This window comes from Phoca vitulina, unplaced genomic scaffold (genome assembly GCF_004348235.1).
Source record: "Phoca vitulina isolate PV1807 unplaced genomic scaffold, GSC_HSeal_1.0 scaffold1, whole genome shotgun sequence".
NCBI classification, from domain to species: Eukaryota; Metazoa; Chordata; class Mammalia; order Carnivora; family Phocidae; genus Phoca; species Phoca vitulina.
Window position 1 is genome coordinate 15,422,365 of NW_022589704.1, and position 13,096 is coordinate 15,435,460.

General features: G+C 41.4%; 1 protein-coding gene across 1 annotated transcript in view; it reads right to left on the minus strand.

Annotated features, from left to right (window-relative positions):
* The window catches only part of MOGAT1 (monoacylglycerol O-acyltransferase 1), a 36,712-nt gene that overhangs the window by 10,105 nt on the left and 13,511 nt on the right, over positions 1–13,096 (minus strand). Inside the window, exons 2-5 of the mRNA XM_032401247.1 lie at positions 11,195–11,373; positions 10,229–10,433; positions 6,045–6,219; positions 4,276–4,475 (exon numbers count right to left, since the gene is read on the minus strand). Coding sequence (XP_032257138.1) covers positions 4,276–4,475; positions 6,045–6,219; positions 10,229–10,433; positions 11,195–11,373 — 759 coding nt within the window. The remainder of the gene's footprint in view (positions 1–4,275; positions 4,476–6,044; positions 6,220–10,228; positions 10,434–11,194; positions 11,374–13,096) is intronic.

Here is a 13,096-nt window from a genome sequence, read left to right on the forward strand (position 1 = left end):
GGGTGGCTCAGTTGGTTAAGCAACTGCCTTCGGCTCAGGTCATGATCCTGGAGTCCCGGGATCGAGTCCTGCATCGGACTCCCTGCTCAGCGGGGAGTCTGCTTCTCCCTCTGATCCTCCCCCTCTCATGCTCTCTGTCTCCCATTCTCTCTCTCAGATAAATAAATAAAAAATCTTTAAAAAAAATAAAAAATAAAAAAAATAAACCCAGGGGTGCTTGTATCCCTTTTAACTAGTGTTTTTGTATTTTTTTGGGTAAATACCCAGTAGTGCAATTACTGAGCCATAAGCTAGTTCCATTTTCAACTTTTTGAAGAACCTCCATACTGTTTTCCCCAGGGGCTACACCAGTCTGCATTCCTACCAACAGCACAAAGGGTTCCCCTTTCTCTACATCCTCACCAACACTTGTTGTTTCTTATGTTTTTTATTTTAGCCATTCTGAAGGGTGTGAGGTGATATCTCTTTGTAGTTTTGATTTGCATTTCCCTGATGATGAGTGATGTTGAGCACCTTTTCATGTGTCTGTTGGCCAATTGTATTTCCTCTTTGGAGAAACATTTTTTTCATGTCTTCTGCCCATTTTTTCATTGGATTGTTTTTTGGGAGTTAAATTGTATAACTTCTTTATATATTTTGGATACTAACCCTTTCTCAGAGATGTCATTTGGAAATATCTTCTTCCATTCCATAGGCTTTTAGTTTTGTTGATTGTTTCCTTTGCTGTGCAGATGCTAATATATGGTATCTTCTTTACAAATTATTTCCAGTGAGTGACCCTCAGCTAAGGGGAAAGATGGGTGGTCAGTCAGTTAAGCATCTGACTTCAGCTCAGGTCATGATCTCAGGGTCCTGGGATCAAGCCCCAGGCTCCACGCTAGTGAGGAGTCTGCCCGTCCCTTTCCCTCTGCCCTTCCCCCCACTTGTGTATGCACGCTCTCTCTCAAATAAATAAATAAAATCTTTAAAAAAAAAATAGGAAAGATGGTTTTGATGGAGGATGCAGAGAAACCTGATGGTTTAGCCAGGTGTACTATAAGAAATATGAAGAGAGGGTTAAGTGTGACCTGATGATGGCACTTTGGATTCAATGAGAACACATTTTTTTTTTTTTAAGATTTTATTTATTTATTTGACAGAGAGAGACACAGTGAGAGCAGGAACACAAGCAGGGGAAGTGGGAGAGGGAGAAGCAGGCCCCCCGCGGAGCAGGGAGCACGATGTGGGACTCGATCCCAGGACTCTGGGATCATGACCTGAGTCGAAGGCAGGCGCCCAACGACTGAGCCACCCAGGCACCCGAGAACACATTTTTAAGAGGATTTAATTAGTTGGATATTAACAGACAAAACCCTTACAGTGTTAGTGATTCTCACTGTATTTGAGAATCACTAACACTGAAATGAATGCTCTGAGGTCACTGAGGAAGGGAGGTCTCACAGCTGTGGGGGGAAGCTGTATGATGGAGAACCTGAGCATCTCCAGACAGCTGTGGGTGCAAGGATTATAGGTGAAATGATGATTTAACTAACTGAACTAATATTAACTGAGTTCTTATGAGGTAGAGTTAAGTTCACAAACTCTTAATTAAATGGAAGGGGAGCAGAAGGACCACAAAATAACTTGCTGGTCTCGACTCCACCTGATCTGCCTGGGCCGTGTCAGCAAGTCAGCAAAGAACTCTGAGTTTGAAGTGCACTGATTTAAAACAGAACTGAACATAGTAACTTAGATCACTGTCACCATATCGCATTGCACTGGATTGATATGTAGCTTTGCTTCTGTTTATGGAATTGTCAATATTCTACCCTCATGTGTGTTATTCAAATAAAAGTCTTCATTTTATTTATTTATTTTTTAAGGAGGCTCCACGCCCAACGTGGGGCTTGAACTCCTGACCCATAGATCGAGAGTCGTGTGCTCTACCAACTAACCAGCCAGGCATCCCCCAAATAAAAGTCTTTAGATGCACATAATCTGTGAGGGTCTGGTTCACCCAAATCAGGTTGCTTTTAATCTGTCTGACTCCCACTCTGCCACCATAAAATCAAACTCATGGTAGCTGAGATTTTATGTAAAGGTCATATTCTCAGGTTGGTTTTTTTTTTTATTGATAAACCACCATTTATTTATCAACTTCCTTATTAGAGATGTAGGCTATAATTTTTCACTATTACAAATATTATTATATTGAGAATTTGTGTGGGGGGGGGTTGTTAATTTTATTTTATTATGTTATGCGAGTCACCATACATTACATCACTAGTTTTTGATGTAGTGTTCCATGATTCATTGTTTGCGTATAACACCCAGTGCTCCATGCAATACGTGCCCTCCTTAATACCCATCACCGGGCTAACCCATCCCCCCCACCCCCCTCCCCTCTAAAACCCTCAGTTTGTTTCTCAGAGTCCATAGTCCCTCACGGATTATCTTCCCCTCCGATTTCCCCCCCTTCATTTTTCCCTTCCTACTATCTTCTTCTTTTTTTTTTTTAACATAATGTATTATTTGTTTCAGAGGTACAGGTCTGTGATTCTCAGCTTGTTTGTTTTTGTTTTTGTTTTTTTTTTAAGATTTTATTTATTTATTTGACAGAGAGAGAGAGAGCACAAGCAAGGGGAGTGGCAGGCAGAGGGAGAAGCAGGCTCCCCGCAGAGAAGGGGGAGCCCGATGCGGGACTTGATCCCAGGACCCTGGGATCATGACCTGAGCCGAAGGCAGTCGCTTAACCAACTGAGCCACCCAGGCGCCCTCTCAGCTTGGTTTTTAAAAGGCTTCAAATAACAGCAGGGTACTGAGGATGCTAGAGACTAGATATGCTATTTCTGATGTGATCATTTGGGAGGTAGGCCAAAGAGCGGACTGAAGCAATTTTCTCTTATTCTAAGTCTTGAAGAAAAACGAGTTAGACAGGCACGAGTGAAGACCAGAGTTCTAGGTTTTCTAGTCGCAACAACGAATTCCGATTCGGTCATTTCCATTTGACCCTTGACCAATTAATTATTTGTCAGTAGAGTTATAATTAGGCTGTATCATATAATGACCACTTTACTTAAAACTACAGTTTACCCCCACTGGGCGATAACTATAATCATTTAAATCAACAAAATACACTTGGCTTTCAACATCGGCAACTTACTTCATGTGTCTATGAGTTATACTTAATTAAACTTTTAGTTCCTAAAAATCATGTCTTTCAATTTTCCTCATATCCCCAAAAAGGCCAACTACAATACTTTGCACATAAGGGACCAAAAATTACTACTTAATATTACAACAAAGAAAAATCATGGTCTAACCCATGTTGATTATCTCATTAAAAAATATATATTATGCCAAAGAAATATAACCAGCTTATCTTGGAAAAACACAATTGCAAACTCATCTCTGGGTTCCCATTACACTAACTAATCAACAGTCTGTTAACATTCCATTTGAATTAAATACCTCATTTAAAAATAGTGTCATGTGACTGCACGTGACATGCAAAGCTCTCAGAAACTGACAGTAAACAGTAAAATCCCATTCTAATGAAACAGATCTAAAAACATTTTGAATGTCATTTAATGGACTACCATGGTGAAACTTTTACGTCCAGTTTCAGATGAAGTATACAGTTTCATTAACTGTGCTATTAGCATCTGGCTCTGCACTTTCTTCTGCTCAGCAATCCAGGTCACTTTCTGTGTGAAGAGCTAATTACTCTGCCCCTCAGTCCTTCCATCAACAATCTGTCACCTTCCTCCCCCATCTCAATTCCCCCCAATGTACCACTTTTTAAAATACAATCAGTTCATGTTAGAATACATATAAAAACAGCGAGAGTCCCCCCAAAATGCTTTTGCTACAGAAACTAGTGCCCAGGTGAATTGCACATGATGAAGATTTCTATTACACAGAAATCTGCGTCGATTAATAGACTGATGTAATGTGTTCATCAAAGAATTGCTACGTTACAATCTGCTGGTACAGAGAAATAGATTCATATAGAGTACTAGGAACTTTATGTCTAAATTGGATTCTCCCTGTTGTAGTTCAATAGTAGTATTCTTGAAAGTAATCAATTCCCAAGTGGGAAATACAGTCATTTCTTAGCTAAAAGGCATGCCATAAATGAAGCTCAAGTCACATCTACAGGATTCTTATTTTAGGAAGTTCTTACTCAAAGCCCCTTCTCTTGCATTAGCCCTGCAATCAATAACAATAACATTGCTCAAAGTAAGGTAATACTTTTACTTATTCTAACAAGCCTTTAGTCTTCAATATACATACCAACAGTGTGGATAGGTTTCCTATAGGGCATCAGGCCAAAATTGTATTGAAAAATTCCTCTGGCGTGGAACAGCGGCAAAGCAAACCCCATGACCTTCTGTAGCTTCTCTTGCACAGTTCGAAGCCATGAGCCTTCAGGGTTGTTAACTTGTTTAAATAGCTCATTTTCTCCAAAAGAAAACACCGGGACCAAGGAGGCGCTACAAATAAAGCGGAAGAATACAAATTTTTAAGGAAAATGATTTAAGTATTTTATTCTGTTCAGATGACTTTTGCAACATATCCCAACAATTTTTCTTTTTTTCTTTCAATCTTTTTATTCATTTATTTATTTAAATTATTATGTTCAAATAGGCAGCATATAGTACATCATTAGTTTTTGATGCACTGTTCAACGACTGGGCACGCGTTGTGATGGGCACTGGGTGTTGTACGCTACTGATGAATCACTGAGCCAAGAATTTTTCAATGTTCCCATGTCTCCCTATACTGCTAATTTCATGTTCCACTCAATGAAACTGACTTATACTTGAAATCCTTTGGGGCAGGGCGCCTGGGTGGCTCAGTCGTTAATCATCTGCCTTTAGCTCAGGTCATGATCCCAGAGTCCTAGGATCGCGCCCCGCATCGGGCTCCCTGCTCCGCGGGAAGCCTGCTTCTCCCTCTCCCACTCGCCCTGCTTGTGTTCCCTCTCTTGCTGTGTCTCTGTCAAAAAATAAATAAAATCTTAAAAAAAAAAAAAGAAAGAAAGAAATCCTTTGGGGCAGTACTTCAGCAGCTTAGCAATTCGTGGTATTTTATTCCATAGAAAAATCAAGGCTCCGGGAAGCTTCCTTTCCACCTAGAGTCCAGACCATGATTTGTTTGTTCATTTGGCTGGAAATTTATACTCCGTATATAAAATTTTGTACTTTTTATTTGTTTGCTTTTTTAAATTTTTATTTATTTATTTTTAAAATTTTATTTATTTATTTGACAGAGAGAGAGACAGCGAGAGAGGGAACACAAGCAGGGGGAGTAGGAGAGGGAGAAGCAGGCCTCCCACTGAGCAGGGAGCCTGATGCGGGGCTCGATCCCATCATGACCCGAGCCAAAGGCAGACGCTTAACGACTGAGTCACCCAGGTGCCCCTGTTTGCTTTTTTTAAAAGATTTTATTTATATACTTGAGAGGGAGAGAAAATGCGTAGCGGGGGGAGAGGCAGAGAGAAAGGGAAAAGCAGACTCCCTGCTGAGCAGGGAGCCCAATGCGGGGCTCAATCCCAGGACCCTAGGATCATGACCTGAGCTGAAGGCAGATGCCCAACAGACTGAGCCACCCAAGTGCCCCTGTTTGTTTTTTTTTTTTTTTTTAAAGATTTTATTTATTTGACAGAGAGAGACACAGTGAGAGAGGGAACACAAGCAGGGGGAGTGGGAGAGGGAGAAGCAGGCTTCCCGCGGAGCAGGGAGCCTGATGCGGGGCTCGATCCCAGGACCCTGGGATCATGACCTGAGCCGAAGGCAGACGCTTAACGACTGAGCCACCCAGGCGCCCCTGTTTGCTTTGTTTTTAAAGGTGAGTTTAACTTCTGGATGCCATGGCACTGCACTACCTTAGGGGGAAGGTTGTATGCTATTTCCCACGAACATCCATATCTGCTTTTATTTGAAGGTCAGCTAAGAGGAAGTCTGTGTTTAAGGACTGGAAAAATTACTTTATTTCTTTGTGTTCATTTAATAACATCTTAACTTCTCTGACCCAGGTACCTGAAATGAGAAGCTACTTACCCATGGGTCAAAGCAATTTTAACAAATCCTTTCCGTTGGCGGATGAACAGAGTGAATTTTCCAGGATGGGCATCCAGTGATTCCTCTGCACCCCCAAGAACAATGACTGAAATGTTTCCACCTTCCTCCTTGCTCAGCACATGGGACACACTTTTCTTAGAAACTGAGACTGACCCTTAATGAATAAAACAAAAGGGCTAAGTATTTATCTTAAAAATTAAAATATTTCTGTCATAATATTCAATGGCATCAGTGAACATTTAACAAAATTCCCTAGAACATCTTGCTTAAAATTTTGTCACAGCCGGATCTTTGGTAATATATTCCATTCATAAAATATAACATTTTGTCAGGTGATTGGGTTAGGTCTTTAAAATGTCATTTGTTATTAGATCTACCACTTATTTGGGTAGGTTGTACGCTGCTCAACTCTATGGACTCTATTCATATTGCACTATAAGTGAAAAGTGCCCTCTGCAGTTGTTCAGTGCACAACCTGCATAGCTGTACGTGGTGACCTTGATCACTACCCTGGTGAATCCTGGCTCAGAACCAAAAAGCATATCCTTTAGAAGAGGTTTCACTGGATCTTCTGAACACACAAGGGCCTGTTTTCAGATATTTTGTGTGGATTCTTGTTTCCCAAACCTAGATTTATAATGTAAATGATTTATTTCAAAAATTCAGACATTTGACAAATAACCAGATCTTTACATGGTTCCAAAATGTCTAGTCTGACTTTGATAAATTGTTTATTTAAGATAGTTATATAATTGTTTGGTCTTTGTACCAGGCTTTCCCACATAAAAATAACTTTAAAGAGTCCTTTTCAGATTTTGAATGTACTATGTACTCTTGGAGGAAAAGGCCATGAACTCTTACAGGGACAAAAATATGAAAATACAAGCCACTCATGACCTGTATTAAAGAGATAATTGCTTTTTAAAGTCTTATTGTTTCCTTCCATTCATGGCTTTATCCATTTTTTGAGTCATAAGAGAATGTGTCAGACAGGCTTTATTAAGACACAACACACCTCATTTCTCAAAGGACAATTATATGCTCATTTTACTGTAAGTGCCTATTACCGCGGGAATATAAAATAATGCAGGATTCTGAGTGACCAACCACCTACTAAAGAGGCAGAGGGTGGTGGGTTAGAGGGTAGAGTACCTGAGTCTCAACGGGTTTGAACTTCTACTGGGTTCAAGGCATGGCCATTCCGCTCTGCATGCCCTGAGTGGGAGCTGGAGGCATAACTTCCATTGGAAAGAGGGCCTTCTGAGTTTCCAGACACCGGCCCTCCTCTGGCCACTTCTCAGTTCCCTCTCTGAGCTCCCTTTATAGGCCATCCTTAACTGCTGCTATGTCTTAGGGCTCTAAGAACTACATATTTGTATTCCTCTAAAATTTTTATGTTGAAACCCTAATCCCCAGTAGGATGGTATTAAGAGGTAGGGCCTTTGGAAAGTAATTAGGTCATGAGAACGTAGCCCCCAAGATGGGATCAGTGTCCTTATAAAAAGAGGAAGAGGGGGAGGGTGCTGTCTCTCCGTCATGTGAGGACATAACAAGATGGCTGCCTGCAAGCCAGGAAAGGAGCTTGAACCAGACACCAGATCTGCCAGCGCCTTGATCTTGGACATCCAGCCTCCAGAACAGTGAGAAATAAATGTCTATTATTTAAGTCACCCAGTCAATAGCATTCTGTTATAGCAGGCTGTACTAAGACAGGCTCCTTCATAGTCTCTAACACCTTCTAATGTTATCTACATACATGGATTCAAATACCACTTATGTGTGCTGAGTTCTCCCAAATCTATCTCCTGGGACCTCTTCTTCCTGAGGCTCTACACCCACACTTCCCAATGGCCCAATGGACGTGTCTACCTTGCCAACTCAAAGACACCTCAAACTCCATGTTTCCAGACCCAATGCACTGTATTCTTCTTGCAACATTACCCCTCAAGGTGAATGGGACCATCATCTACCTTGTCACGCAAGTCAGAGGTGTAGGCTCCTCCCAAACATATTCCCGTCTTCTTAGCAACCATGTTGACTCCACTCATTCCTTCATTCAAAACACTTGTTGAGCACCTGCTCCAGGCAAGACACTGGGCTAGATGCTGATCATACGACATACACAGCTGCTACCTTCCTGAGGCCACAACAATCACTACGTCTTGTCGAATCCATCAGCTGTTCTTCATATCGACCTCCCCTGGGCTCTGTACATGGCTGTTGTGATCTGATCTCTGCTACCTGTAGAGCCTTACTGGGCACATGGGAAGGAACGTGAGCCTCGAAACACAGAATGTGCCCTGGCTGACAGCTGATGAGTAGAGAGTCGCCAAAATGGACCCAGAGGAAAAGTCTGGAAGGGGGACTTCAGGGACTTAGAGTGACGGAAATCCCATGGGTAAGAGCAAAACAGGCACTGGTCAGCAAAGGACCTCTGAAACTCTATTGCTTCTTTACTACGTGAGGTTTGGTACACGTGTCTGTCTGTCTTTCACACCCAGAGAGGCAACCACCAAGGAAGGCACAGAGTAAAAGGGCAGCCTTGGACCAGCGCCTGTCCCGGAAGCTGGTTCTAGGAAAAAATTGAGAACTCTCCAAATTTTGAGATAAGGATGCCCTGAAACTCTACCAGCTACAAATGTGGATATTTTTATTTAGCTTCTAGGATATCTCAGGTTATAGCAAAAAGGAAAAGATCTCATGATATCATAAGCCAGAAAGAACAGACAAGTTTAATCTCAAATGCCAGCTCAAGCAAATGGCAATGACTCTGAGGGCACTATATGGAGAAAGACTCTTAAGGTTGATTATATGTATCTGACGTGGCCACGGAGAGGGGTGTACCTACATCTCTTGTACCATAAATTTGCCACACCTACTCTCAGTTACTACTACCCAACCTCACTTGTGGCTGGAATCAGCAAACAGTATATTGTAAATGTATTTCTGTGCTTTTCTGAAATTTAAAAAATTTCCCTTTAATTTTTTTCCTTTTATAAAACTAACCCAATTGATGTCGGCAAAACAAGGAAGGGTTTTTTGGTGTTTTTGTTTTTGTTTTTGCCTCTATAGTAGTTTGGAGGTTTGGTGCTCCCTCTAGAGGCCAGATGCAGTGACAGCCAGACTGGACCAAGAGCCCAGGGCCATATGGGTGAAGGTCCATACACAGAACCTGAAAACCCAGCCAGGGATCCTGGTCCTCCGGTGCTTAGTGATTTCCTATCAGGTATATAATGACAACAGAGACTTGAGAAATTAACAGGAAGTAATGAAAACCTGGAAGACCCTGGAAAATTCTATCTCTGAATATCTACTTATTCATCCTGAAATTGTAAATATTTGTTTTGAAATTATAAATTTTCAAAAAGAGACTATCCACTTTTCTTTATATCCAAGAAATGCAAGACAACAATAGTTAATGTAGACGATAAACATAAAGCACTTTGTAAGGTACTGTAGTTCACGCTGAGTCAATAAGTAGGTCAAGTTAGAAAACCAAATAAACTGAACCCCTCAAATTGACGTGAGAACTGTTAACACAAGCTTAGCCTCTGTGCACACTCATATAGTGTCTTTATAGCATTTCAGCTAAATTTTATTCTTGGAATTGGTAGAATTATGGTTTTATTAATCGAAGAGACTTCCACTAGCTCAGAGGAGCAGAGTAGAATGAACTCATTTCTGAGCCAAGTTCTATTTAATCTGGGAAGAAAGAGACAGATTAAGTATGCTTCATTTATATACGTCCATCACTTAGACATATTGGAGGACATTTTCCATCTCTAATGCTCACAAACGCAGGCAAAGTGCTTTTCCAAAGGTGCAATCTATCACTTGTTTGACCCAAGATTCTTTCTTCCACATCTGGATACACAAAATTCATTCATCAATTTATTCTTTCATTGAATTAACATCTATTGAATATTCCTATATCCCAGGCCCTATGCTAGAAAGGGGTGGGAAAAAAAAAAGAAAAAGACACGGTCTGTGTCTTCCTGGAACTTCCAGTCCAGTCGGGGAGGCAAGAATCATCCAAGCAGCATGGGAAGTATCAGACGGGGATACAGACACAGGGTTTTACTAAGAAACTGTAAACCTGTGTTTGGGAGGTGTGGTCCTGCCACCCTAGAACACTGGAGAAATAACAATTCGCCTTCACTTACCACTGGTCATCAGATATTCTCGAAAGAGAGGACAGCGGAACCAAAATGGGAGCACATGAAGATATGCGGTGAAGCCAGGAAACAGCTCCTCGAAGTCCGAATAATTTGTACAAAAATTTCCAAAGGCTCCAGCAACAAGCACTCCATGGGGGTGAAACCCAAATATATAGTTGTGACTTGGATCCAAATCCCAAGTTTTGATGAGCTACAGTATATAGTGGGATTAAAAAAATAATAAAATGGTCCAGATTAGATTCCAATAAGAAACCAAGAAACTCATGATTAGTTTTTATGTCACAAGGAAATGGAGGGGCACCTGGGTGGCTCAGTCAGTTAAGCATCTGCCTTTGGCTCAGGTCATGATCTCAGGGTCCTGGAATCGAGCGCCACATTGGGTTCCCTGCTTGGCAGGGAGCCTGTTTCTCCCTCTCCCCTCTGCTCATGCTCTCTCTAGCTATCTCTCTCTCTCAAATAAAATATTTATTTATTTTTTATTTTTTATTTTTTTAAAGATTTTATTTATTTATTTGACAGAGAGAGAAAGCACGAGCAGGGGGAGTGGGAGAGGGAGAAGCAGGCTCCCTGCCGAGGAGGGAGCCCGATGCAGGCCTTGATCCCAGGATCCTGGGATCATGACCTGAGCCGAAGGCAGACGCTTAACCATCTAAGCCACCCAGGTGCCCTCAAATAAAATATTTTTTTTAAAAAAGGAAATGGGAAACATGACTTGTTTAGTTCTCTGCATTAGAGCTTTTTCCAAATTTTTAAACTATTTCCTGAGCCCAGAGCCCCCCACACATAGCCTTCGAAACGGTGTCAATTTAGCTTAGATCCTATTTAGTAATTTGGGCTGATTTGCAGGCTTTCTCTCTCTGAAAAGAAAAAAGCTTGAACTACCTGTGATGAAAACAAATTTCCATTCTTCTCCCAGCTCAAGATATTACAACATAAAACAATTCTACTCACGTGAATTGGAAAATAGTCCTTAAAATACTTCCAAACGGTCCAGCTTCTGACCCAGTTGGATCTCCTGCCTCCTTGCTCTGGGGTACTCCAGTCAAAGTAAAGCCATGTCATATAAGGGACATAGAGGAACCAACAGTTGTATATGATCAGTATCACGATGATTCCAATGCACACCTGTGCTGTAAGAAAGGGAAAGACCTCAGGAATCAGGGTTAGTTAGCATCTGCTCACTGTATTATATAATCAGTGGTCCATGGCAGGGGGATTTAATACAAAAAGTGCGTTAAACTGAACCTCAGTCCAATATAACAAGACAGCAATGATACAGTATTATTTAACATTTATTGAATATTGACTATATGCCAAGTACTGTATTATGTACTCTGCCAAAATATTTTCATGTAATCCTTATATAGCTACAGTATTAATGAAGCAGCCACGGTCCTTTTCGTAGAAGAGAAAATGGCATAGAGAGGTTAAATGAATTGACCAAGCCCCACAGAAAGGAAGTGGTTGATCTAAATCCATAGTCCACTCTCAAAGTCCCTGGTCTACAGCGCCTCCCTGACATGATACGTGGAGGAATCACTGCTGAAAGAAGGGATGCAGAGGAATTCCTACTACAGGTATTTACCTTGCTGAGCAGTCATTATTTATGTGCCCACAAAGAGGGAACATTCTAGCAACAAACTCCGTTTTCAGGAACTCTGTTGCCAGAAACAGAAATAGCGTAGGAGCCTTAGTTCATCTTTCACTACTTGCAACATTTCATTATGACAAAGCAAAATCCAAATTGTTTATGCACCGAATGACACAGCTTCAAAATACATGAAGCAAGAACGGAGAAAACTTGACCTGGGTAGTAGTGACGAGAATGTTTGCCTTAAAGTAATACATTAAGCTAAGCTAGACATTTTCTTTTTATGTCTGTGCTATGATACTAAAAAATATTTATAAGAAGAGAAATATGGGGCGCCTGGGTGGCTCAGTCGGTTAAGCATCCGACTCTTGATTTCGGCTCAGGTTCTGATCTCAGGTTCCTGAGATTGAGCCCCGGGTCTTGGGCTCCACGCTTTGTGGGGAGCCTGCTTAAGATTCTCTCCCTCTCCCTCTGTCCCTCCCACCCCCACTCACATGCTCTCTCTCAAATAAATAAATAAATCTTTTAAAAAGAGAGGGAGGGGCGCCTGTGTGGCTCAGTCGTTAAGCATCTGCTTTCGGCTCAGGTCATGATCTCAGGGTCCTGGGATCGAGCCCCGCATCGGGCTCCCTGCTCAGCAGGAAGCCTGCTTTTCCCTCTCCCACTCTCCCTGTTTGTGTTCCTGCTCTCGCTATCTCTCTGTCAAATAAATAAACAAAATCTTAAAAAAAATAAAAAATAAAAAGAGAGGGAGAGAAATATTAATGAGAAAGGAGGAGGGGAGCATAAAGTCATAAAGCTTGGCACACAGTAAGCGCTCAATAAATGCCACCCATGACTTCAAGGAGTGCCATTGGGTCTTCCTCTTCTGTTAGGTGCTGCAGTCTTGGTTTTAGAGCTGACTTCAGTCGCCCAAACTCTCGTCTACTCCCTATCAACTTCGTTACAAAGAGTTTTGTTCCCAAACCATCCATTATGGTATCTGATTAACAGCACCTTGACCTATCACAGTTTTGTAGATACAATTTTTTTTTTTTTTTTTGCCAAAAACAGAACATATATTTATATTTCTGGAGACATGTAAATCAGTAAATATCCCAGTATAGATTTAACCTAAATACAAAATTGACCCCCATAAGAGGAATGACCTGCTCTCTCCAGGGTAGGTTAAAGTTTGTTAAAGAAAAGCACATGAAAGGTGAAGGAAGTATGTGCCCTCTAGCCCTTCGTGGAGTGTTTTGTTGCTTTCTGGAAAAGCCAGC